Source organism: Chiloscyllium punctatum, chromosome 36 (genome assembly GCF_047496795.1).
Source record: "Chiloscyllium punctatum isolate Juve2018m chromosome 36, sChiPun1.3, whole genome shotgun sequence".
NCBI classification, from domain to species: domain Eukaryota; kingdom Metazoa; phylum Chordata; class Chondrichthyes; order Orectolobiformes; family Hemiscylliidae; genus Chiloscyllium; species Chiloscyllium punctatum.
In genome coordinates this window covers 52280783-52307936 of record NC_092774.1, presented here as the reverse complement: position 1 = coordinate 52307936, position 27154 = coordinate 52280783, and the positions used below count along the sequence as shown (strand labels likewise).

Sequence of the window (27154 nt, the reverse complement as noted above, 5' to 3'; positions counted from 1 at the left end):
TGCCAGGTAATTGGAAAACCAAGGGCAGAAATGAAACCCGCACCTTTAATACCTATTCCTGCATTTGAGGCTTAATTTATTGCATAGGACGCTTACCTAAAAAAAAGTGGGAAGGGGTATTTTTTGAGCAATAGTGAATGTATTCACTAGAATGCCAGAGGCCATTCGATTACACAATATCACAGCTAAAAGGATTGAAGACGAGTTACTCAAAATTTTTAGTAAATATGGATTACCTACAGCGATACAATCCTAATAAGGGTCAAACTTTATAACAAAATTATTCAAGGTTGGGAAGAAGTCAATTCAAATTTGCTGCATAACATCTGGAACAAGTAACGTTGGAAAGGTGGCATCAGACATAAAATACAATACTCAGGGCGAATATCAAGATTAACCAGATGATTGGGAAAAATGAATTCAGTTTTGTTTTGCCATTGGAGATGTGCCAAATGAATCGACCAAATTTCGCCCACTTGCATTAATTCTTGGGCATAACGTGAGAAGTCAGCTAAAATTGATTCAGGAGAAACTGGCAAGTCGGAATTCACCGATCACATTTTGAATTATGTGCGAAATTTAAGGAACTGTTTAAATGGAGCGGGAGATTTGGGCAGAAAGCATTTAAAAGCATCACAGGATACAATGAAACAGAAAGCAGACAAGGAATCAAAAACTTGCAATTTTGCTATCGGAGATAAGGTGTTAGTATTAATTTCATTGAGAGGTGAACCTTTACAAGCAAAGTTTAGTGGACTTTGTCAAGTCAAAACGAGATTGACTGAGGTGAACTATTTGATAGGGACTCCAGACAGAAAGAAATCTGCCAGATTGTGTCATGTAAATATGCTCAACAGGTATTTTTACAGGCAAGGAAAACAAAACAAAAGACTGTTACTGATTACAACCTAACGTGAAGAGCCAAGTTCAGAGGATTCCGTATTGAACATTCCTCAAATTAAATTGGACAATACGGAAATTGTCAAAAAAATCGGATAAATGATTGAGTTATTTTCCAGCGAAAAATTGAAATTAACTGACAGAGTTAGAACATAGAACATAGAACATAGAACAATACAGCACAGAACAGGCCCTTCGGCCCACGATGTTGTGCCGAACTTCTATCCTAGATTAAGCACCCATCCATGTACCTATCCAAATGCCGCTTAAAGGTCGCCAATGAATCTGACTCTACCACTCCCACGGGCAGCGCATTCCATGCCCCCACCACTCTCTGGGTGAAGAACCCACCCCTGACATCTCCCCTATACCTTCCACCCTTCACCTTAAATTTATGTCCCCTTGTAACACTCTGTTGTACCCGGGGAAAAAGTTTCTGACTGTCTACTCTATCTATTCCTCTGATCATCTTATAAACCTCTATCAAGTCACCCCTCATCCTTCGCCGTTCCAACGAGAAAAGGCCGAGAACTCTCAACCTATCCTCGTACGACCTACTCTCCATTCCAGGCAACATCCTGGTAAATCTTCTCTGCACCCTCTCCAAAGCTTCCACATCTTTCCTAAAGTGAGGCGACCAGAACTGCACACAGTACTCCAAATGTGGCCTAACCAAAGTCCTGTACAGCTGCAACATCACCTCACGACTCTTGAATTCAATCCCTCTGCTAGTTATTGATATCACATGGGGAGATATGTGGAAATAAGTTGGGAATACGAACGGGTTGTGCCTGACATAGATATAGGAAATGGTGTTACGATAAAGCAAATCCCTGATTGGCATGGCCATCTATTGTTGGCACAGGTTCAAAAGGAGATACAATGCATGCTCCAAGACAACATAATTGAAGCGAGTTATAGTGCCTGGAGCTCACCCATTGTAATGTTGTCAAAACCACATGGTACCCAACGGTTTTGCATGGACTGTTGCAAAGTCACTGCAGTTATGAAGACTGATGCAATTCCGATTCCACTACCGTATTGAAAAGATGAGACAAACAACTTTTTATTTCTAAGGTGAACTTGCCCAGAGGGTAGTGGCAGGTGTTTTTGTCTGAAAGAGCAAAGTCAATTTCGGCTTTTGTATCGCCGAATGAAGTATATAAGTTTAAAGTTGTGCTATTTAGTCTGAAAAATCAGGCAGCCACATTTTAAAGATCTACCAATAACGTCATTTCAGGAATAATCTTTTTTTATTGGTGACCTGGTGACTTTTAGTCACACATCGAAGGAGTATTTGCAGCATTTATCAGAATTGTTCGCTTCACTTCGGGAGGCCGGTTTGATTATTAAACTGGTTGAAATTGAATTTGCTAAAGCCAAGTCACCTTCCTGGGCCATGTTATTTGACATGGACAAATGGCTCCACCGAGTGCAAAAACAAAGGTAAATGGGGAGATTCCCATAGCATTGACAACAACAGTATAATCATGATTCCTGGGATTAAGTGGATTTTATCAAAAATTCATACCAAAGTCTAGCAATAGAAATAGAACATAGGACTTTACAAATCAGTATAGGCCCTTCGGCCCTCAGTGCTGTGCTAACCTGTGGAACCAGTCTGACGCCCATCTAACTGACACTAATCCATTCTTGTACATATGCCTATTCAATGACTATTTAAATGTCCTTAAAGTTGGCGAGTGTACTGCTGTGCAGGCAGAATGTTCCACATCCTTACGACTCTCTGAGTAAAGGAACTTCCTGTGACATCTGTACTCTTTCTATCACCCATCAAGTTAAAGCTATGTCCACTTGTGCTAGCCATTGCCATCCAAGTAAAAATGACTCTCAAAGTCCAACCTTTCTAACCCTTGGATTATCTTATGTGTCTCAATTAAGTCACCTCTCAACCTTCTTTTACCTTACGAAAACAACCTCAAGTTCCTCAGCCTTTCCTCGTAAGACTTTCCCTCCATACCAGGCAAAATCCCAGAAAATTTCTGCTGAACCCTTTCCAAAGCTTCCACATCCTTCCTATAATGAGGTGATCTGAACCGTATGCAATAGTCCAAGTGTGGCTGCACCAGAGTTTTGCATAGCAGCAGCATGATCACGTGATTCCAAAACTCAACCCCTCTACCAATAAAAGCTAACATGCCATTTACCTTATTAACAACGGAATCAACCTGGGTGACAACTTTCAAGGATCTATGTATCTGGCCACTGTCATCTTTCTGCTCATCTACACTACCAAGAGTCTGAACATTAGCCCAGTACTCTGCAATCCTGTTACTCCTTCCAAAGTGAATTATCTCACAATTTCAAGGATTAAATTCCATTTGATATCTCTCATTCCAGCCCTGCAGCTTATCTATGTCTCTCTGTAACCTACAACACCTTTCGTCACTATCCACAACTCCACCGACCTTAGCATCATCCCCACATTTACTAACACATTCTTCTATGCTCTTATCCAGGTCATCTATAAAAATAAAAATAGCAAACAACACTGAACCCAAAAGAGATCCTTGCGGTACCCCACTAGTAACTGAACTCCAGGATGAATATTTCCTATCAAACACTATCCATTGTATTCTTTCAGCGAGCCATTTTTTGATCCAATCCGCTAAATCACCTTATATCCAATCTGTCCTTGTTTTATGCAATAGCCTACCGTGGAGAACCTTATCAAATACCTTACCGAAATCCATATACACCAGATCAACCGATTTAAGCTCATTCACCTGTTTGTTCACCTTCTCAATGAAGTCAATAAATATTACGAGGCACGACCAATCCTTCACAAAACCGTGTTGACTATCCTGAATCAACTTATTCCATTTTGATGATTATAAATCCTCTCTCATATAGTCCTTTTCAATACTTTACCCACAACCGAAGTAAGGCTCACTGATCTATAATGTCCAGTGTTGTCGCTATTCCCCTTCTTGAATAGGCCAACAACATTTGCTATCCTCCAGTGTGGCTGTTCCACTCACTGATCTACTAAATCAAGTCAAGAGGTTTCCGTGGACAACACACTGCTAGCAGTTATTTGACAGCATGAAAGCTCTGTTAGTCATTGCTTCTGTATTAGCTACTTCAAATTGTGAAAAGCCATTCAAGGTGTCTATCGATTTTGACTGATGTGGGTGTTAGTGCTATGCTCTTGTGGGAAGACGATGAGAAGATGGTAAGAACTATCGGATATATCTCCAGGAAATTGAACATTCATCAGCAATCATATTCAAAAGTTGGGAAGAAACCTTAGTGTTGGAGTTACAACATTTCAAAGTTTATGTTTCCAGTAATGTATCTGAGACAACCACGTAAAACAATCATAACTCATTGAAGTTTGTGGAGAACTTTTAAGTACTAAAGTTCCAGACTGCCTAGGTGGAACTTGTTGTTATAGTCATTCAGTTTCAACGTTGTGCATGTGGCAGTACGAGAAAACATGATTGCCAGTGCATTGTCGAGACTCGGATGCAAAACTGAGGAATTCGGTGGCAGGAGTAAATGGACTAAAACAGAATGCAGCAGTGCATTATTGCATGTTCATAGTCTATGTAGTGTATCTGTGTTGTAGTGCACTAACAATGTAATACTGAGGAATCTTAAAATGAAGCCATCTTTGTATATTGATAGTTCATTTTTCAAGGGGGTGGTGTGATGATGCTGTTCCTTTAACACCGTTATGTTGTTCTTCATTTTTTTTCAGACTGATCATTAAACCAAAGGTTCCAATATGTCTATCATCTGCATGAAGAAGATTGCAAGTTTTTCTTCTGCACAATGAAAGGAGAGTGATTAGTTCTCCCAGTTTAGCTCTTCTGTGGTTTGGTTTGGTTTGATATTAGTATGCAATCAGTTTTCGAGGCTGCTGTTCAAATAAAATCTCCATGCTGATTCTCTCTCTCTCTCTCTCTCTCTGACATCACTCCAGTAAGAACCTATGTTTCAATTTACCTTTCTTTGCCAAGGGCTATTTAATGGGAATGTTGAAAGTGTTTGGAACAGGATTAGAGTCGATTAGGTTTTAAATTAGTTATGTTATTCTAAATTCGGTTTACTTTTGTTTGTGTATAAATAAATTGTTTTTTTTCTTGAAATTGATTTGTTGGGCCAGCTGCATCACTCCTGAAATATCCAGTAAACAGCTGCTTACAACAGGTAGAAATTTAGGGTCTGGGTTGCCTTCTTGAAATGTTTTGAGGGAGTCTAGTCCAGTCCACAACTGGACGAGTAGATTTTTCTGTCAAAAATATTAAAGGATGTGAAGCAAAGTGAGTCGATGGAGATAACTTACAAAGCAGCCATGATCTGAATGAATAGTGGAACAGCCTCAAAGGGTAAACGGCATCATGCCATCCCTGTGTGCCTCTCTTGTTAAGTTACCAATTAATATGATAGAAAGGCTGTCGTCCAAAAGGTGGCCAGTTCGCCCATTATGCATCGGGCAGACCTCTTTCCATAGCTTTCCAAATAATCGCTTTGAAATATGTAAACCCCTCTGTTTTGAAATCTTGAATAGAATCCATTCTTCCAGACAACACGATCCAAATCCTAAAGTCTGAGCAAAGAAGTTCTCCTTATCTCACTCCCAGCTCTCTTGAAATTGTAACCAGAGTACCTAGTCACAGATATATCAAGTGTTTTTAAAGTGTAAAATCTGGAATGATAATAAAAAGGCCATAAAGTACTTTAGTTCTACTCTCCTTCCACCATGACTCCATGCCTGCTGGCCTCAAAACACTTCCTTCATGGGTCAGCCTCCATCCATGACTTGCTGTGAAGCTGCTCCGGCTCTGGTCCGTTCTACTGCTGCTCCGGGCCCAGGTCTCAGCCCACACAGCCCGCTGCTGCTCCATGGGGCCCAGCCTATGTGTGCTGCTCCCACCCAGCTTTGAGCCCCAAACATCTCCTACAGCTCCATTCCCAGGCAGCATAGGGCAGTCCAAAGTTTGGGGTGTTGGGGGGGGGGGGGGGGGTGGGTTGTGGTGGAACAACAAAAGCTATAAAGAGGAGAAAAGAGGAGCTGGCGAGCAGGTGAGCTCTGACTGAAGCATCCTATTGTGCCGCGATCTTGGAAGGTAAGTCTGAGATGGAGGGTTAGCTTGCTCAGGAGAGTCAAATTTCTTTTTAATGAGATTGATCAATTCAAAGGCATGAAGGATAAAATGAGAAGAGAGAATGAACAGTTAACAATATCAATGAACATGGGAGGTTGATTCATCTATTGGAACTAGAATCACTGTCAACAAGACCAGCTCTAATAGAATGAAGGGAAATTGGAGGGTAATTGGAGAAAGATGGGTATTCTGACCGGAGATGAGGAGGAACTTTATGCAGTCTAGCCCGTTGAGCTATTGGCAAGGGAAGCCCCATGATCCAAATTAGAACAGTAGGGCAATGTCAATAAAGTAGCTCACTCAAGACAAGTCTTGAGACATTTTGCCAGGTAGGGTTGGGGGGTGGAGGGGAGCGGGGAAGAGCTGGAGCACAATGTTGCCAGACGGAAATGTGGCAAAATAGTTCAGCTGGATGACAGTAGCAGAGTTGGACTCCTGGTCATGGAGCTCAGTTGCTCCTTCTCGTTTTCTCATTATTTTAACTTCTTAAAAATTTTAACGCTTTATTTCAGTACTTCTGAAGAACATGGCGGTGAGATTGAGGTGTGTTCAGTACAGATTCATATCAGTAGTTCCAGAGGGGAGTAAGGACCTTTGTGTGGGACCTGGAAGCATTGGTAGCAGCAGCATCGGTGAGGTCAGTCCAACGAGGTCTGATCTGGTGGTGGTATGGGTGGAGGCAAGAGGGACAGAGAGTGGCTTGTTCTGGTAGCAGTGGAGCGACACGAGGCTGGCCAACTGTTTCATACCGGTGATGGTCTCAGCATCGGGTGAAGGAGTCTTGATCCAGCCATGGCTGAGCACTGAACAAGAAGGATTGCAAACTTTGTTTATTCTCTGCCTTTATATTTTATGTGTTAGTTTTTTTTCTGTGTTTCAGCCAACCTCCAACACTCCCCCAGCAGCCCACTCCACACACGCACCATTCTCCTTTTTCATGCGGAGAGTGATGTATGTGTGGACTAGGCTGCTTGTGGAGGTAGTGGAAGCTAGCACAATTACAACATTTAAGTGTCGATGGTAGCCATGATGTGGATCTGTCAGTGTTGGACTGGGGTGGACAAAGTTAAAAAATCACACAACACCAGGTTATAGTCCCACAGGTTTATTTGAAAGTTCAAACTTTCAGAACGCTGCTCCTTTGTCAGGTAGCTATTGGAGTAAGATCATAGAACACAGAACTTAGAGCAAATGCCTGCCTTATGCCTCCAGTTCTCACCTTTAAACAAAATACAAGCCATAAACAGACCATTATTTGCAGAAAACTGCCCAGCCTTCAGGACATCAACCACAACACCATATAACCGTGTTCTGACAACTACGGCAAGATGTCAGAGCATCAACACAGATACCACCATTAAACATGGGGCACTACCCACCCTATGGTTCAAGTAGCTCGGCCAGCGTGGTCTGCCCGATTCACTGGAGGTAAGGATGACACGAGACTAAGCAGATGCTATGACAATGGACAAATGGACATCATGCAACAAGTGCCCTAGAGTGACGTTCCCTCCCAGATATGGAACACTTCAGCAGTCAGGGACATTCAGCTTCGGATCTTCAGTTGACTGTCCTCCAAGGTGGACTTTGGATATGCAACAATGTAGAGTCGTCAAGCAGAGGCTGATAGCCAAGTTCAGTACTCATGGAGATAGCCTGAACTGGGACCTCTGGTTCATGTCACACTACAGGTAACCCCACTAAACTATACACTCTCTCACACACACTCAGACACAAGCACACGTACGCACATATTCTCTTACATACCTACACACTCAAGCAGACCCTCTCTAATAGACACGATCTCTTTCAGGCACAATCATACAAACCCCACACTCACACCCATGCGCACACCCACTCAGAGGCATGCACTCCATCACATCCACATGCACGCACACTATCAAGCAAGCACATACACACATTCTCATACACACACACACAGAGTCACACACACTCTCTCTCTTTCCCTCACATGCACACGCACATTTCGGGGTGAATTTGCATGTGCAGAATTGTATTTGCAGATACATTCCATTTTGTTCAAAAAGCACACAATCTGTAGGCAGTCATTTTATTTTATAATCCATGTGACATTTTGTAAATTCCTACTCTGGGAATAGAACCAGTCTGACTGAAGACTGGAATAAATTCAGATACTAACCTACACCTTTAATGAATTGCCTGAGCTGAGATGTCACTTTTTTATATAAAAGCTTAAGTTATCTTGAGAAAATGACTTGAAGTTCTAGGATTTACATATTAATCAATCAAAACCTGCAACCCATCCTGAAAGATAAAAGACTTACGAGCAATCTAGGTTTATTCAATAGAACACATCGGTTATATGACACTACGATCTTTTACTATAAATTCTCTGTCCTATGATCCTACTCTGCCAGCTAACTGGTGAAGGAGCAGCACTGCAGAAGCTTGCATTTCCAAATAAATCTGTCATACTATAACCGTGTGTTGTGTGGTTTTTAACATTTAACAGCCATGTGGATGGATACACGAATAGGAAAGGTTTATTGGAATTTGGGCTAAATGTTGGCAAATGGAACGAGATTAATGTAAAATATCAAGTCGGCATGGACAAATTGTACCACTAGTCAGTTTCTATGCTGGATATCTCCAGGACTCGAAGATGGTGCCAGTGAGTGGAGCAGTATTTGTAACAAAATACACATGACACTAAATAAATATACCTAATCAACAGAAATGGAAGATTGGATTGTCGCAATGTCATGACAAAGAAGTTCCATGAGTTCCTCCCACTTGTTGGAGGTGAAGATGGAGGTGATGGGGAGAGGGAGAGCCCTTCAGAATGAACTACTGCGAATATTTAACAAACTAACACAGAGCTGATTTATTTGATGTTTACTCAGGCTATACATGTAAACCCAGACTGAATGTTATCAACATCGACAAACACAACGAACAAGATTGTTTCCATTATGTCGTTAACAGCAAAATTCAACACATAGTCACTTGTGAACACGCTGGTGTCTCAGCAGGTTGGATGAATGAGTGAATCCCTTCCCACACTCCATGCAGGAGAATGGCCTCTCCCCAGTGTGAATTCGCTGGTGTACAATGAGGTCAGATGATCGCTTAAAACCAGCCCCGCAGTGAGGACATCTGAATGGTCTCTCCTCAGTGTGAACACGTTGATGCCGCATTAGTTCCCCTGAACTTTTAAAGCACTTTCCACAGTCTGGACATGCAAATGCTCTCTCCTCAGTGTGAACATGGTAGTGGTGGATTAGTTCCCTGGAACTTTTAAAGCATTTCCCACAGTCTGAACATTTAAAAGGTCTTTTATCAGTGTGAACGAGCTGGTGCGTGAGAAGGTGGGATGACTGAGTGAATCCTTTCCCACACTCATTGCAGGTAAAGGGTCTCTCCCCAGTGTGGACTCGCTGGTGTTTAGTGAGTTGAGATGATTGCCTGAACGTAGTCCCACAGTGAGAGCATCTGAATGGTCTCTTGTCAGTGTGAACATGGCTGTGGGATGTGAGATTACTGGAACGTTTAAAACACATCCCACAGTCTGAGCATTTAAATGGTCTCTCATCAGTGTGGACACGCAGATGGGACATCAATTCTCCTGAACTTTTATAGCATTTTCCACAGTTTGGGCATTTATACGGCCTCTCCTCAGTGTGAACACGTTGATGGGACATCAACTCTCCCGAACTTTTATAGCATTTTTCACAGTCTGGACATTTAAAAGGTCTCTCGTTAGTGTGAACACGGAGGTGGGACATTAGACTGCTGGTACTTTTATAGCATTTCTCACAGTCTGGACATTTAAAAGGTCTCTCTTCGGTGTGAACTCGCTGGTGTCTCAACAGACTGGACGAGTGCGTGCATCCCTTCCCACACTCAGAGCACGTTAACGGTCTTTCTTCAGTGTGAACCCACTGGTGTCGCAGGAGGTGGGCTGACTGAGCGAATCCCATCCCACAGTCTGAGCAGATGAACAGTTTCTTCCCAGTGTGACTACATTTGTGGTTTGTGAGGCCAGCTGATTGGCTGAAGCCTTGTCCACACATACAACATGTATATGGTTCCTTCCGAGTATGAAGGGGGCCTTTTTCTTCCATGGTAAAAATTCGATGATATTTTGTTGATGACAAATGTGGTGCCTCTCTCAAGTCCTGGTGCAATGCTTGGTTCGAGGTTCCCGACTGCAAATCCTCCTTTGCTAATGCCCTGTCAAGTTTGTTTCAAACAGAACAGTGAGACAGTGAGTGAGAAAGAGAGCAAGAGAACAGACCAAAAGACAAAAGAATACAATGAAATGGAGCTGAAAGAGTCCAATAATTTCTGGGGCAGACAAGAGGAACGTGTGAGCATGAAAGCGGCCAGCTTGTTTAAAAAAAAACTATCCAATCTGGACCATCCAAAAGTTCCCCTTTGATGGGAAGCGGAAACAAAATGGTGAACTAGAAAAAAAAAGAGAAGGGAAGAGCAAAAGACCGAGAGAGCTCGGAACAAAGAGTGAATGGGGTGTAAGTCAGGGAAAAACTGGGAAAGAGGGATAGAGTGTGAGTAGGAGAGGAACAAGAGGAGGTGAAGAGAGCCCAGAGTGTAAGAGGTGTAGTCACAACATGAAGATTACAAGTGCCAGAGAGATGGATGAGTGAGACCATGGGGCAGAGTGAGGAAGAGCACAAAGGGCATGTGAGAGAATGAGACAGTAGTCAGAACATTATTGGGGGAGTTGGATCAGAAGAGTTGACTATTCTCCCAGTCTTCTGGCCACTGAGAACATGAAGCATTGTCCACTCATGTTACATCACCAAGATGATCGCACATGCACTCGACTCTGTTTGAAACTGTTTCCCAGAGAATTCCACAGAGTTGCAAGCGTGGCTCCTGCATCATCTTATTGAGGACTTGGGCACTGTTAATACCTGGCTTCATTCCTCTCCTACCTCCTTCTACACCTGGCTCCATTCGTTTCCCCACTCCTAGACTGATATGTCCATTACTCTCTACCCCTGAGCCCCTAGTTCAATTCCTTGTCCCACCCTATACTCCATTCCTCTCATCGCTCCCTCACCTTCCATGCAATTCCTCTCCTTGCCTCACCTGTGGCTGTATTCGCCTCCTCTCTTCCCTACCACACTCAACAGGTTGCATTCCTCTCCCACTGCTTAGGCCCTTGCTCCATTCCATTCCTCTCCCCCGCCTTCCAGCTCCATTAATCTCCCTCCTCCCACTCCAGCTCGCTTCCTCACTCCATTATTCTCCCTCCACCCCACCCCAACTCCATTCTGCTACCATCCTCCCTCAATCAATTACTTTCATCCCCCTTCCACCCCTTGCTTCATTCCTGCTCTCCCTACCCATGCCTGGCTCAATGCCTTCCCCCCCTCTCCGACACTGGCTCAATTTCACTCCTCCCCTGATTCTTCCTTCTATTAACCGCCTGTTGGTGGCGTTGCCTCTTCATCAGGTAGTTGTAGAACATGACCATGTCACACAGAATTTATAGCAAAAGGGTTACAATGTCATGGAGCTTTTTAGCTTTTCCCACCCCAGTACAACACCGGCACCTCCAAATTATAGCTAACAATGTCAGCAATAACAGTGCCTTTACCCAGCATCTGCCACAGTAATGAAGGTATGTAGGTGTAGTTCCCCTTTCCACTGGTGTAAGGGGCATGCGCAGTGACATTGCTACCAATGGGAGAGATAAAAATCACACAACACCAGGTTATAGTCCAAAATGCTTATTTGGAAGCACTAGCTTTCGGAGCGCTGCTCCTTTACAGGTGGTTATGGAGTATAAAGTCGTAGGAAACAGAATTTATAGGAAAGGTTTACAGTGTGATATAACTGCAATTATATATTGAAAAAGACCTAAATTGTTTGGTAAGTCTTGCACCTTTCAGAATGGGCATGCTGGTTTCAGTTTTTAAATATCTAAATCCCAGAACTTTCTTAAAGTTACCTTCTGAAGTGAACTTTAACAATAGGTGTCATGTTGGCCAAGATAATGCGTTAAAGGTGTGAGGTGCCCTGTGTGAGACTGTCTGTGCCCCAATGTTCAGACTGATTCTAATCTTTAAAAAAAAGGATTGACAGAATCTTACATGGATTCATGCAGTTTCTGAGCAAACTAAAAATGTAATTCTGCAAGTACAAGTTCACCTCACAAACTTAAATATGTGTGCAGGTGGGTGTGTGCACGCAGAGGGGTATGAGTGACTGTGACAGGGTGCGTGTGTGAGTGTATGAGAGAGAGCTTGTTATGAGAGAGGATCTGTGTGAGCTTATGGGTCAGTAGGAGTGTGTGTGCACGCATATGTAGTGCAGTTGAGTCACCTGTAGTGTGGCGTGAACAGCCTTAGGAACCAAATTTGCACTCTAATATGCCATCATTTTCATGCACAGGTTCGAACAAGACTTATTCTATATGCACGACCTCCAATCAAAACTATACACCAGGTATATTAATGATATGTTCTTCCTCTGGTCCCATGGCAAGGAGTCACTGAAACAACTACACAGTGATATCACAGAGTTTCTCACCATCAAACTCACCATGGACTACTCTCTAGTATCTGTGTCATTCTTGGACACATGCATCACCATCAACGATGGGAACCTCAGTACCTCACTCTCCCGAAAACCCACAGATAACCTCAGAATACTACACTCCTCCAGCTTGCACGATAAACATATTAAAACTGCCATTCCCTACGGACAATCACTACGCATACATAGGATCTGTTCAGATGAGGAGGAACTTGATGGGAACTTGAAGGTACTCAAGGATGCCCTCATAAGAACGGGGTACGATGCTCAACTCATCGACCTCCAGTTCTGATGTGCCACAGTGAGAAAGCGTAACGACCTCCCCAGGAGACAGACACAAGCTGCAAACGACAGGGTACTCTTCGTTGTCCAGTATTTCCCAAGAGTTGAAAAACTACGCTATGTTCTTTGCAGCCTGCAACACATTATCAATGAGGATCAGCACCTTGCCAAGACCTTCCCCACGCCTCCACTTCTTTAAACAATCACCAAACGTCAAATAGATCATTGTTCACAGCAAACTTCCCGGCTTTCAGGACATCACCATACAACCTTCTTCTGCTAGACGCTGCAAGATGTGTCAGAGTGTTGACACGGATACCATCATTACACGTGGGGACACCTTCCACCATGTACTTGGCTGGTACACATGTGACTTGGCCAACGTTGTCTATCTCATATGCTGCAGGCAAGGGGGCCCTGAGGCATGGTACATTGGTGAGAATGAGCAGAGGCTACGGTAACGGATGAATGGACACTGCATGATAATCAACAGATAGGAGTGTTCCCTTGCAGTCAGAGAACACTTCAGTGGTCTGAGACATTCGGCCTTGGACCTTCGGTTGACCATCCTACAAGATGGACTTCGGAACGAGCAACAGTGCAAAGTTTCCAAGCAGAGGCTGATAGCCAAGTTTAGTACCCATGGGGATGGCCTCAAATAGGACCTTGGGCCCATATCACACTATAGTTGACCCCACTGCACTATACACACATAGACATTGACACTCCTACACACACCTACAGACACACACACACTCACACAGACTCTCTCTCATCCATAAACTCTCTCTCATATGCTCACACATACACTCCCACATGCACCCTCTCACAGTCTTAAACCCCTTTACACTCTCATTCTCTCACAGACACTCAAACCCCTCTCCGCCAACACACACATATCCACATGCACACACAACATATAGGTTAGTGGGGTGAATTTGTACTTGCAGAATGACATTTTATCTTGCTGAAAAACTACACAAATCCATGTAAGATTCTGTCAATCCCTTTTTTAGATTAGAACCAATCTGAACATTGAGGTACAGGCAGAGTCACACAGGCCACCACACACATTCAATGCATTATCTGGGCTGACATGGCAGCTTTTGTTAAAGTTCACTTGAGAAAGCAACTTCAAAGAAAGTTCTGGGTTTTATATATGAAAGAACTGAAAGCAACATGGTCATTCGAAAAGATGAAAGACTAAACAGCAATCTAAGATTTTTTTTTCAATGCATCATTTCAGTTGCATGACACTGTAATCGTTTGCTGTAAATTCTGTGCCGCTATCTAAAGGAGCAGCGCTCTGAATGTTAGTGCTTCCAAATAAACCTGTTGGACTGTAACTTGGCGCTGTGTGATTTTTATCTTTGTACTTCACAGTCCAACACCGGCTCCTCCAAACAAAACCATGAGCTGCATCTTGAACCGCTGCAGTGCACCCACACCGACATTAGGGAGGGAATGCCAGGATTCCGACCCGGGGAAAATAAAGGACAGCTGATATCGTTCCAGAGCAGGATGGTGAGCAACCCAGAGGGGTACAAAGTTAAAAATCACACAACACCAGGTTACAGTCCAACAGGTTTATTTGGAAGCACTAGCTTTTGGAGTGCTGCTCCTTCATCAGGTGGTTGCAGAGGTTAAGATTGGAGGACACAGAATTTATAGCAGAAGTTTACAGTGTGATGCAACGGAAATTATATATTGAAAAAGACCAATATATAATTTCAGTTGCATCACACTGTAAACGTTCGTGATAAATTCTGTCTTACTCTCGTATTTTCCACAACCACCTGCTGACAAAGCAGCGCTCCGAAAGCTAATGCTTCCAAATAAACCTGTCGGACTGTAACCTGGGTGTTGTGTGATTTTTAACTTTGTGCACCTCAGTCCAACTCCGGCTCCTCCAATGTCAGCAATGACAATACCTTGGTAAAAAACAATGACTGCAGATGCTGGAAACCAGATTCTGGATTAGTGGTGCTGGAAGAGCACAGCAGTTCAGGCAGCATCCAAGTAGCTTCGAAATCGAAGGTTTATAAAATCATGGAGGGGCATGGATAGGGTAAATAGACAAGGTTTTTTCCCTTGGGTGGGGGAGTCCAGAACTAGAGGGCATAGGTTTAGGGTGAGAGGGCAAAAATCTAAAATGGACCAAAGAGACATCTTTCCCACACAAAGTGTTGCGGCTGTGAAATGAGCTGCCAGAGGAAGTGGTGGAGGCTATTAAAATCGCATTATTTAAAAGGTAGGTGGCCCTTCATCAGGAATAAAGGATGCTGCCAGAACTGCTGTGCTCTTCCAATGACAATACCTTTACCCACCATGCGCCGCGGTGATGAAATGTGCGCATGTGCAGTTTCCCCTCCGCTAGAGTATGGAGCATGCGCAGTGACATTGATACCAACGTTCAGAGAGGGTTTTTTTAATGCGCGGAGGGGACGGGTGGGGGGGCTGCGGGACGGGGGAGGCAATGACGGAGTGTTCGCAAACGCTTACTAAACACTGTACCTCAAACTTCGACTCACAACCTGCAAATCCCACATGTATATTGTTCTGGGATCAGATCCTGGTTAGCGTCCGCCATCTTGGCTCCCTCGGGAGGACCGCACATGCATGATCCGCTTTGTGACGCAGTTATGGGCGGGGCTTCAAGGCTTCCGTTCCTGCCGGGTCCTAGCGCTGGTCCGTCAGAATTGTTGGAATGAGACCTTTCGGCCCAATTCGTCTCATGCCGACCAGATTTCCTGACCTAATCTAATCCCATTTGCCAGCACTTGATCCATATCCCTCGAAACCGTTACTATTCATATACCCACCTACCTTTTAAATAATGCGATTTTAATAGCCTCCACCACTTCCTCTGGCAGCTCATTTCACAGCTGCAACACTTTGTGTGGGAAAGATGTCTCTTTGGTCCGTTTTAGATTTTTGCCCTCTCACCCGAAACCTATGCCCTCTAGTTCTGGACTCCCCCACCCAAGGGAAAAGACCTTATCTATTTACCCTATCCATGCCCCTCATGATTTTATAAACCTCTATATAAGGTGGGCAGGAGCACTGTAGCTACCAGAAAGGACAGCTCCAAAACATTTGATGGCACTGTTGCCTCACACTCCTTATCTTGCATTGCTCAGTTGAGTCTCTTATTACTCTACATTTAAACCCTGACAAGTGCACCTAACACTCAGGCAATTTAGAATGGCCAATTCACTTAACCTGCACATCTTTGGAATTGTCAAGCTTAGATATTCAGGACCTCTTTGAGAGTTGTGGGCATGGGGTGCTGGAATCGCTATGGCTGAAAATAAGAGATAGATGCAGGAACAAGCCATTTGGCCCATCGAGCCTGCTTTGTGATTCATTAAGATTTCGTCTGACTGTGGATGGTCAAGTCCCCTCAGTCTAAACCAAGTTATCTCTAACTCTTCTGAACTTCAGTGGACACAAGCTTGGTCTGTCATCTTGTTGAGATTGACCATTGCAGGTAACATCAATGACTTGTATTTATATAGAACTGTAAAACCTCTCGAAACCCTTCCTAATCATATACCCATCCAGACGCCTTTTAACATGCTGTAATTGTACCAGACTCTACTACTTCTGCTGGCAGCTCATTCCATAGAAGCACTGCCCTCTGTGTGATAAGGTTGCCCCTTAGGTCCCTTTTATATCTTTCCCGTCTCATCCTAAACATATGCCTTTGTGTTCTGGACTCGCCCACCCCAGGCAAATGAACTTCTGTCTATTTATCCTACCCATGATTTTATAAACCTCTATCAAGGTCACCCCCTCAGCCACTGATGCTCCAGAGAAAACAGCCCCAGCCTATTCAGCCTCTTCCTGTACCCAAACCTTCAACCCTGGCAACATCTTTGTAAATCTTTTCTGAACCTTTTCAAGTTTCACAACATCGTTCCAATAGGAGGGAGACCAGAACTGCGCACAATATTCCAAAAGTGATCTAACCAATGTACTGTGCAGCCATAACATGACCTCCCAGCTCTTATACTCAACAGCTGGACTCCAGTCTGACCTGTCCCCTCAAGCCCTTACCTGAACTACCTGCCTGAACCTGGTCCACATCATGGTGAGGAAGTTGCCGGTGAAGGTAACATGGTCTCTGGGCTGTGCCAGTCTCGTGTTCTCCCCTCAGCTGTACACGGTCACGCTGCGGGGAATGTTTCTCACCTGCACCTGGTCGGAGAGAGAAACTGCTTCTGAGGAACTTCACGTATGGCTCTGAACTGGACCCATGCAGGTCATGACCATGTCTGTGCAGGAGATGTCTTAAACAGGATAATACAACTTACAAAATTTGTGAAAAGATTTGTAGCTCGGGTGCTCATTGTTGTGGTTCTGTTCGCCGAGCTGGGAATTTGTGTTGCAGACGTTTTGTCCCCTGTCTAGGTGACATCCTCAGTGCTTGGGTGGCTCCTGTGAAGGGCTTCTGTGATGTTTCCTCCGGCATTTATAGTGATTTGTATCTGCCACTTCCATTGTCAGTTCCAGCTGTCCGCTGCAGTGGCCGGTATATCGGGTCCAGGTCGATGTACTTATTGATTGAATCTGTGGATGAATTCCCAGCTCGGCGATCAGAACCACAACAACTTACAAACTTATCACATATCTCCACCAGCTGGTGTGCAGCAGAGTGAGAGCACGAGTGAGGATGGGGAAGGGTGGAGGGATTTGGTACTGGTCAATACTCATCCCACAGCTCACTAACACCAGACAGTATCAACATGGTATCTCCCAGTACACTGTCCATTTCTTGAACTGCCTCCCCAGTTCCCATCAGTTGAGTGCGCCCTGTACACGTTCTTTGCCAGAACAGGATGCTGTCATCAAGCCAGGACAATGTTCTGTTTCTCACAGTAATGTGTAATGTGGCATGTCAGTGTTAGCGTGAGACCAGGTTTCTGCTCCATAAATCTCAAAGAGAGAGATCATATCGGAAGCAGCAGGTCTCCCCAACTGGTCACAAGAAACAAGGCAACCCAACTAGCTCGCACTTCAAAAAATTGCAACACATGATCTAACATCAGATATGATTCTGCAATTGGACAGTTGTTACACAAATAACCAGGGCTCTGAGGTTGAGGAAATTAGAAAGATAGGGAAGGTTGTGAAACTGTAGGTTAGGGAGGGGGGGAGGGGGGGGCGGTGTTATTAGAGATAGGGAGAATTGCAAGGCTGTGGGAGATCAGAGAGGTAGGGGAGGGTTGTGAAGCTGGATGAGGTTACACTGACAGGGAGGACTGTGACTCGGGACGAGATTATAGAGAAAGCAGGTTTTGCTGGGCTGGAACAGGTTACAGGCTGGAGAAAATTACAGAGCTAGGGACTGTTGCAGGGACCAGGGGAATTTACAGAGATAGTAAGAGTTATACAGCATGGAAACAGGTTCTCAGTCCAACTTTTCTGTGCCAACCAGATATCCTAAACTAATCTAGTCCCAACTGCCAGCATTTCGCACATATCCCTCTAAAACTTTCCTATTCATCGACCCGGCCAGATGCCTTTTAAATGTTGTAATTGTACCCACTTCCACCAACTCCTCTGGCATCTGGTTCCATCTTCTGCACGAAAAAGTTGCCCCAGGTCCCTTTCAAATCTTACCCTTGTCACATTAAACCTATACCCACTCGTTTTGGAGTCCCTACTCCATGAAAAAGACCTTGGCTATTCACCCTTTCAATTGCCCTCATGATCTTATAAACCTCTATAAAGCAGCCTCCGACATTCCAGAGAAAAAAATTGCCCAAGCCTCTTCCGATAGTTCAAACACTCCAATCCCGTCAACATCCTTGTGAATTATTTTTGCACCCTCTCATGTTTAACAACATCTTTTCCATAGCAAGGAGACCAGAATTTAAAGCAGTATTCTAAAACATGCCTGACCAATGCCGATTAGAGCTGCGACAAAACACCCCAACTGCTATACTCAGTGCACTGACAAATGAAGGCAAGTGTGCCTAACGCCTTCTTCACTACCCTGTCTACCTGCAAATCTACTTACAATGAAATATGCAGCTGCAGCCCTCGGTCTCTTTATTCAGCAATACTGCCCACAGCCTTCCCATTGACTGTATAATTCCTACCTGGTTTGCCTTAGCAAAATGTAATAGCTCAAATCTATCCAGTCTAAACTCCATCAACCATTCCTCAGCCCATTGGCACATCTGATCAAGGTGCCATTGAAATACACTGTCCACAACATCCACCAACATTTGTAACCTATAGCTAATTCTGATATGAGGAGAAAGTAAGGACAGCATATGCTGAGTCAGAGTCGAAAAGGTGTGGCTCTGGAGAAGCACATTCCTGATTAAATGCTTTTGTCCGAAACATCAACTCTCCTGCTCCTCAGGTGCTCCATGACCTACTGTGCTTTTCAAGCGCCACACTTTTTGACTCTAATTCTGATGCTGGAAGGGTTGACAGAGACAGGGAGGATGGTGACATTGGAGGGATTTACAGACATAGAGAAAGTTGTGAGACTGCAGGAGATTATCTTCCAAATCGCATTGTGGTGTACTAACAATACGCGGTCTACACAGTTCAAGAAGGCAGTTCACCACTACTTTCTCCAAGTCAAATACGGGTGGAAAATAAATACTAGTCTGGATAGCAAAGAACATAAACTGTGCATTAATTAAAATTAAGATGGGTTTTTGTTTTGTGGAGAGGCAGCTGAAGCTCAGATAATTCTCCTTGAAGCTGAGAAGGTTACTCAGTCAAGGTGTAGATTTGTTTCCAATAGACTTCATTTGCATAAGGCGAAAAATTACCAACATTGTCACAAGGTTTAGGAGCCAGAAAACATAGCTTTCAGATAATTGGGAAATAATGCAGGGTGAAAACGTAAAGATTATTTTACTCAGTGAGTTCCAAGGACCTAGAATCGTCTGAATGGCAGCTGGATGCAGATTCAGCAGTTATTGTAGAGTTGAAATTGAACTTGCAGCCAGATGGGGCAATTGCAGGGAATTTGGGATAGATTTGCAGCGAATGAGAGAGTACAATCCCAATGGACCAAATGGCCAGCAATTCCCTGTCCTCTGGGATTATTATAACACACTGCACCATTTATTGTAAACATGACGCTCACCCCTGGACCACAAAGAGATAAGTTCCTGCCTCTTACCTCTCAATGGGCCCCGGCTGATGGACGGCAGCGACGGACCAATAGAAGGAGAGGGCACAACTGGAGGACCAAGCAGGGACAGGTCTGGGGGACCAAGCGGGGTCAGAGAAAGAAAAACTGCAGATGCTGGAATCCAAAGTAGACAGGCAAGAGGCTGGAAGAACACAGCAAGACTGACAGCATCAGCAAGTGGAGAAGTCAATGTTTCGGGTGTAACCCTTCTTCAAGACCCAGATATAGTGTGCTAGACCTGAATTAGAAACGGGAGCAAAGGGAATGTGGCTACAGGCCTCAGGCACGAACAGCCTGGGTGACCATCTTTGTTGGGGCAAGGTGAAGATGCTCGGATTCCTTTGTGGTTGGGGTTGGGGGCAGGGTGTGGTAATTTGAAAAAGAGAATTGACAGACGCATAAAACTCAAAAAATGTTCTAGAGTCACAGAGTCGTACAGCATGGAAACAGACCCTTCAGTCCAAATCATCCATGACGACCAGATATCCTAAATTAATCCAGTCCTATTTGCCAGCACTTAGCCCATATCCCTCTAAACCCTTGCCATTCATATAACCAACCAGATGCCTGTTAAATGTTGTAACTGTACCACCTCCACCACTTCTTCTGGCAGCTCATTCCATACCTGTACCACTCTCTTCATGAAAAAGTTGCTCCTTCAGTCTCTTTTAAATCGTTTCCCTCTCTGTCATGTTTGCCCTTTCCTGATTTCTATCCTGGACTGACAATGGATTTTTCCTTTGTGAACTCATTTTACAGGATATTAATTGAGAATAATTTGCACACCAGGATCTCAAAACACATTCTGACAGAGTCTGCAGGGCCATCTGGATTTGAACTTCATTGGCATTCACTGTGGAAGTGGAAAGGTTTGTCTTATGTATGGGGAAAATATCTCCGACATGATTGTCACTTCAAAAGCAGCAAAGTGTTCAAATTGGTGGGTAAACCACCCTTGAGGTATGCATTCAGATCTGGGGCCTGCAATTGAGGAAGGAGCTATTGGCCCAAGAGGGAGGACAGATTTATCTAAATAACACGTCATTCTCTTTGAATGAAATGTTCAAGTCACCGACTTCATGATTTTAACCGATAAATTCCTTATCATCTGCAAATTCCCTTTTAAAATGTTTTATAGCATCAAGATTAAGCACCTTTTCAGGTTCTTCCAACTCTCTTGACTCAGAAACTGCAAAATTCCATGCTGAGTCCAGGGAATTATAAATAGTTGAATTAAAGAAAGGATACTCTTCCCTGAGGTCCCACTGAGCTTCACTGGGACAGTGCAGGACATTGGGATCAGAGTGGGAGTGAGCAGAAAATTAAAATGCCTAGGCTGCACTGGGAATGCTGTTTGGCAAGATGGAAGTGTTTTGGAGTTGGGTGAAAACAGGGAGTTAGGTAAGACAAGGAGAAGATGAAGCTGAAAGACTGGAGTGTGGTGCTCAGTTACAGTTCAGAACGGGGCAGACGAACCAGGAAATCCCTTATTACCAACCGTGCAGGTGGACAGTCTTAACCTACTATTAATGTGTTGATGTACCATGACGAAGTGATAATATCCAAAACCTATCTGATAGATGCACAATCGTTACTACCATTTTATTGAAAATATCAGTAACTTGAATTGAGCAGGGATTAGTAACATCAGAACAAATATGCAAAGAGCACAGTTCATTGCTTGGTGTGAGAAAGAGCAAAAATCTTCAACTGTGGTTCTTTGTGAATTTGCTGATATGTTAACGCTTTGGATAAGCAAGTGAATCCCTTCCTACACAGGAATCAAGTGAACAGTTTCTCTTCAGTGTGAACTCGCTGGTGTGTTAGTAGGTGAGTTCTATGAGTGAATGCTTTCCCATACGGAGTGTGGGATGAATGGTCTCTCCCCAGTGTGAACTCGCTGGGGTCTCAGCAGGCTGGACGATCGAGTAAAACCCTTTTCCACACTCAGAACAAGGAAATGTTCTCTCTCTAGTGTGAATGCTCTGGTGTACCTGTAGGTCGGATGAGCGGTAAAGCCCCTACCCACAATCAGAACAGGTGAATGGTCTCGCCCCAGTGTGAACTTGCTGATGTTTGAGTAGGCCAGATGACCAAGTGAATCCTTTCTCACAAAACGGGCAGGTGAATGGTCTTTCTCCAGTGTGACTCACTGGTGTTTGAGATCAGATGAACAAGTGAGTCCTTTCCCCACACTCAGAACATGTGAATGGTCTCTCTCCGGTATGAGCTCATTGGTGTTCCAGTAGTTCTGATGACCGAGTGAAGCCATTCCCCCACACAGAACAAATGAAGTATCTTTCATCAGTGTGAATTCTCTGGTGTATCAGGAGACTGGAAACCCGAGTGAATGCATTCCCACAATCCGAACAGATGAATGGTTTCTGCCCAGTGCGAACTCACCAGTGTTTCAGCAGGTTGGACGATTGGGCGAATCATATCCCACAGGCAGAGCAGTTGTATGGTTTCTCCTCAGTGTGAACTCGCTGGTGAATTTCCAGCTGGAATGAGTAACAGAATCCTTTTCCACAATCTCCACATTTTCACAGTCTCTCCCCAGTGTCACTGTGTTGGTGTTTCAGATGAATCTTCAGGCTTCTCCCACACACAGGTGACATGTTTCTCTCCAGTGCAAATGATGCTTTTTTTCTTAAATGTTCCAAATCCCGAGATAATCAGCTTGTGACAAGCAAGAATGTGTGTGTGTGTGTGTGTGTGTGTGTGTGAGAGAAAGAGACAGAGAGAGAGAAAATCAGAAATGGTAGCAAATGCAGGAAACATTAGGTGAAAATACAAAAGGTATGGTGAGTACTTTTGCAGACAACACCAAAATTGGTGGCATAGCAGATTGTGCAAAAGGTTTTCTAAGATTACAAAGGGATCTTGATCAAATGGGTCAATGGGTTGAGGAGTGGTAGATGGAGTTCAATGTGGATAAAAGCAAGGTATTGTATTTTGCTACAACAAACATGGGCCTTGGCTAATGTTGGAGAAGTGAGGGAGTAGTGGCCCAGTTACATAATTCTTTGACATTTGCATCACTTATTGATTGGGTGGTTAAAAAAGTTTTTCGAGTGCTTGCCTTCACTGCTCAGTACTTCGAGTCAAGGAGTTGGGATGTCATGTTAAGATTGGACAGAACATTGGTGGTGCAGTTTCTGAAGTACTGTGCCCAGTTCTTCAGTTAAAGGAAAAATATTACTAAGATGGAGAGGGTTCAGAAGAGATTTACCAAGATGCTGCTGGGAGTGGAAGGTTTGAGATATAAAGAAAGGCTGGATACGCTTGGACTTTTCTTCACTGTGGCATTGGAGCTTGAGAAATGAACTTGGAGGTTTATTAGGTCATGAGGGGTATAGATAGAGTTAATGGAAGGTCTTTTCCCAAGGATGGGGGATTTCAAGACTAGGGGGCATATTTTTAAGGTGAGAGGAGAAAGATTTAAAAAAGATATGAGGAGCAATTTTGTTTTAGGCAGAGGGCGGTTTGAGTGTGGAATGAAGTTCCTGAAGAAGTGTTAGATGTAAGTATGGTTCCAACATTTAAGACACTTCGATAAGTACATGAACAGCAAAGGTTTGGAGGGATATGGGCCAGGAGTAGGCTGCTGGGACTAGTTTCGTTTAAGATTATCGTTGTCATTGACTAGTTGGACGAAAGAGTCTGTTTCTGTGCTGTCTGACTTTAAGCATTTAGATGATCATACAAAGTACTGTAAATAACAGGTTATATACTGATTGCCGGGAAATGGGACTGGCATCTGTAGGTACTTGCTGACCAGCACGGATGTAATGGGGAAACTGCGTACAATCATTTTACATCAGAGTCTCTGATCCCATTTTGTTTTGTGTTTCTCTAACACTTTCAGTAGTTGCAGCATGCAGTGAAGAACGCAAATGATACGTTGGCCTCAGAGTGAGAGGATTTGAATACAGGAGAAGGGATATATTTCGATAAGGACACCTGGAATAATGTGTGTACTTTTGCTTTCTTTTCCCAAGGACGTATCCTCTGGCTATTGAGAGAGGGAAACATAGGTTCACCAGACTGATTCCGGAGATATTATGATGAACATACAAAGAGATATTCGATCCTTGTTTAATCCTCATTTGTTATTCTGAGCCATTGACGACATCACTAACTAATGTGCTGCCTCCTGTTTCCTGACCTGAACCTGACCCAACATCCAAGCCAATACTTAGGCTCCCATTCCCCTGCCATACTCCATCAAAACTTCACCAATAGATCTCGCAAAAGCCCCGTGAGGAAATTTGTCCCCGCTCTGCCCGCGTGTATTATTGGTCAAACATATACAGGTTACAACTTTCCCAGAAACTGTCCCAATGCCTCAAGAATCTGAACCCCGCTCTGCTTCACCATTTCTCCAACCACAAATTCATCTGATCTATCCACCTATTCCTGCTCTTACGTCCACCTGACACTGGGACTGAGCCTGACATTGCAGCATTTGCGGCGCTGCCATTTAAAGTACTCCCTCTCTTCCTGTATTCAGTTATCAGTCCTTCAATCCTTTGTGTCCCTAGGTCACTGGTACCTAGCCGACCACAACCACTGGCCATTCACCCTCCAGCTCCAGTATTCCCTGTAGCCGCTCCATGATCTCCCTGATCCCGGCACCAGGGAGGCAACGTCCCATCCTGGATACATGTCTGCAGCCACAACAACACTTGGCTGTAGGCCTTGCTTTTGAGTACCCTAGTACTGTAGCTCTGGCACTCGTTTTCCTTCCATTCTGTGTAGCACAGCAACCCATGTGGTGCATGAACTTGGCTGTTTGCTACCTCTCCCACAACAGTATCCAAAGTGATGTGTCCGTTTGAGACGGGAACGACCACAGCAAACTCCTGCACTTCCTTCCTGAGCCTTTTCCTTTGTCTGATGGTCACCCATTCCCTTTCTGCCCAGGCAACCTTCACTTGCGGGGGGAATCCACCTGCTGCTCCAGCTCCAAAGGAGAGTCAGCCCCTAGCTGCGGATGGGCACACTTTCTGCACGGGTAGCCATCAGGGATACCGAAAGTCTCCCTTATTTCCCACATTGTGCAAGGAAAGAATCTAAGGTCTCCTGTCGTGACTTCTCTCGAGATTAAGCTAGTTACTCCCTTCAAGAGAATGTAATTCCGTGAGGGGCCTCTCTTCATTTCAAGATCTTCTATTGTAATTGAAAACCTCTATCTTTACTGTCCTTTACAACATCTAAGAAAATATTCTGCAGGTATCACTCAGCAAATGGCTGTTTCTGTTGGGAACATGTCACTTTCTGAATTGCCCAGACTGAGACCGCTCTCATTCTTTCAGCTTTACCGTCACCCTGTCTCACTGATTTCACACAACTCCAAAGCGGTCTTGTTTTGGGACTCACAGGGACCACGCTGACCTCAGCCTCCTGCACTCGTGCAGTGAAGCTCAGTGGGAGCTCGGGGAAGAGTCTCCCATTTCTCAATACAACCCTTAATAACCCTCCAGACTTCACACAGAATTCTGCAGTTTCTGGATCAAGAGAGTTGTCGGGATCTGGAAACCTCCCAGCGTAAGGGGTTTCGGATTGCAAATTCATAACGAATTTAAAAATGGGAATTTGCAGCTCTTTAGAGAATTAGAAACTTATAGGCTATAATCGTGAAGTGTGAGACTGGGAGTAAATATAACAGTTTGTTCCAAGAGATGAGGTGTTACCTGTATAAATCTGTGTCACTGTCCCCGTCAAGCCAATATCTCCTTCCTCAGCTGCAGGGCCCAGACACAGGAGCCTGAACACCTTGCTGTGTTTTGAATTACAACCATTTTGGAAATATTTTTCCCATAGACAAACCTTTTTCCTTCCACAGTAAACGCCAATGATATTCAGGTCCTGATGACTCTGCTGACTCTGTCAGAACGTGTTTTGGGATCCTGGAGTGCAAATTATTCTCAATTAAATATCCTGCAAAAGAAGTTCACAAAAGAAAAATGTACTGTCAGTCCAAAGCAGAAACCTCGAAAAGACAATCATTTATCTTGGTTTAAATTGGCTGCATGTGAATCCTCAAACCCCAGCCGCACTCCCCTTGCATTAGGAAACCTGTGCATGCATACACCTGTCAATCAGCTGGGCCCCACTGTGAGGTAAGTGATGGGATCCTCTCTCTCCCTGCCCTGGGATGAGCTTCACCATTCGCAGTGAATGGAACAGTATCACAGAGCAATGGGGTTGAGGTCCATTCAGCCCATTGCAGCTGTACTCTCTCTCAGTCATACAGCATGAAACAGACCCTTCGGTCCAACCAGCCCACGCCGACCATGTTCCCAAACTAAACTAGTCCCATCTGCCTGCCTTTGGCCCATACAGCTCCAAAACTTTCCCATTGGTGTAAATTTATCAACTGGTCTTTTATAAACATTACGACTGGGCATACATCCACTTCCCCCTCACATTTCACACATGAATCACCTTGTTTAAAAAAAAAATAACCTTCCTCTCCTTTTTACAATATTTCCTCGCGCCTTAAAAATGTGCTTCCCTAGTTTTGAAGTCACCCACCCAAGAGAAAAGACTTTTGTTACTCACTTAATCTATTCCCCTCATTTTATAAACATCAATTTGGTCACCCCTCAATCTCCTAAACTCCAGTGGTCTACTCCAGGCAACATCCCGCAAAATCGTTTCTCAACCCTCTCCAGTTGAACAATATCATTTCTTCAACAGGAGACTGGAACTGCACACAGTACTCCAGAAGAAGCCTCACCAATGTCCTCTGCAACCGCAACAGGACTTCCCAACTCTTGTACTCAAGGGACTAAACAATGAAGGCAAGCATACTAAACCCCTTCTTAGCCAGCTGTGATACAAACTACAAAGAATTATGTACCCGAACCCCTAGGTCGCTCGATTATACAACACTATCCAGGGCCCGACTAATAATTTGTATGTTCATCTTTATATCCTTAACTCACACTTAACAAAATTAAACCCTCTCCCACTCCTCACCTCGATGACCAATACCTCTTTGTAATCTTAGATTTACCTTTGATTTGCCGACCAAAGAGGAGTCTTAAGTTCTGCGTTTCTTCGCCAAAGTGGTCTTTATTTAGAGTTCTATTGCCACATTTGTGGGAGAAGCCAG

The 27154-nt window shown here is 44.1% G+C and overlaps 2 protein-coding genes across 12 annotated transcripts in view; both read right to left on the bottom strand.

Moving 5' to 3' along the window:
• The window catches only part of LOC140460096 (uncharacterized), a 51205-nt gene that overhangs the window by 7777 nt on the left and 16274 nt on the right, over window positions 1-27154 (bottom strand). Inside the window, exon 2 of the mRNA XM_072554496.1 lies at window positions 16926-17158. Coding sequence (XP_072410597.1) covers window positions 16926-17158 — 233 coding nt within the window. The remainder of the gene's footprint in view (window positions 1-16925; window positions 17159-27154) is intronic.
• Window positions 6693-25956, bottom strand: LOC140460496 (uncharacterized). Of its 11 annotated transcripts, XM_072555056.1 has the most exons (3): window positions 25864-25956; window positions 20657-24046; window positions 7118-10250 (listed from the first exon to the last, which is right to left on the bottom strand). In XM_072555056.1, exon 3 carries the CDS (start codon window positions 10139-10141, stop codon window positions 9020-9022), a length of 1122 nt encoding a protein of 373 aa, XP_072411157.1. In that variant the 5' UTR covers window positions 10142-10250; window positions 20657-24046; window positions 25864-25956; the 3' UTR covers window positions 7118-9019. The 11 variants fall into 11 exon arrangements, 8 of the variants coding, with proteins under 8 accessions (XP_072411157.1, XP_072411160.1, XP_072411156.1 ...); XR_011954121.1 differs by lacking the exons at window positions 7118-10250; window positions 20657-24046; window positions 25864-25956 and adding exons at window positions 6693-6838; window positions 15381-15681; XR_011954122.1 differs by lacking the exons at window positions 7118-10250; window positions 20657-24046; window positions 25864-25956 and adding exons at window positions 6698-6838; window positions 15401-15681.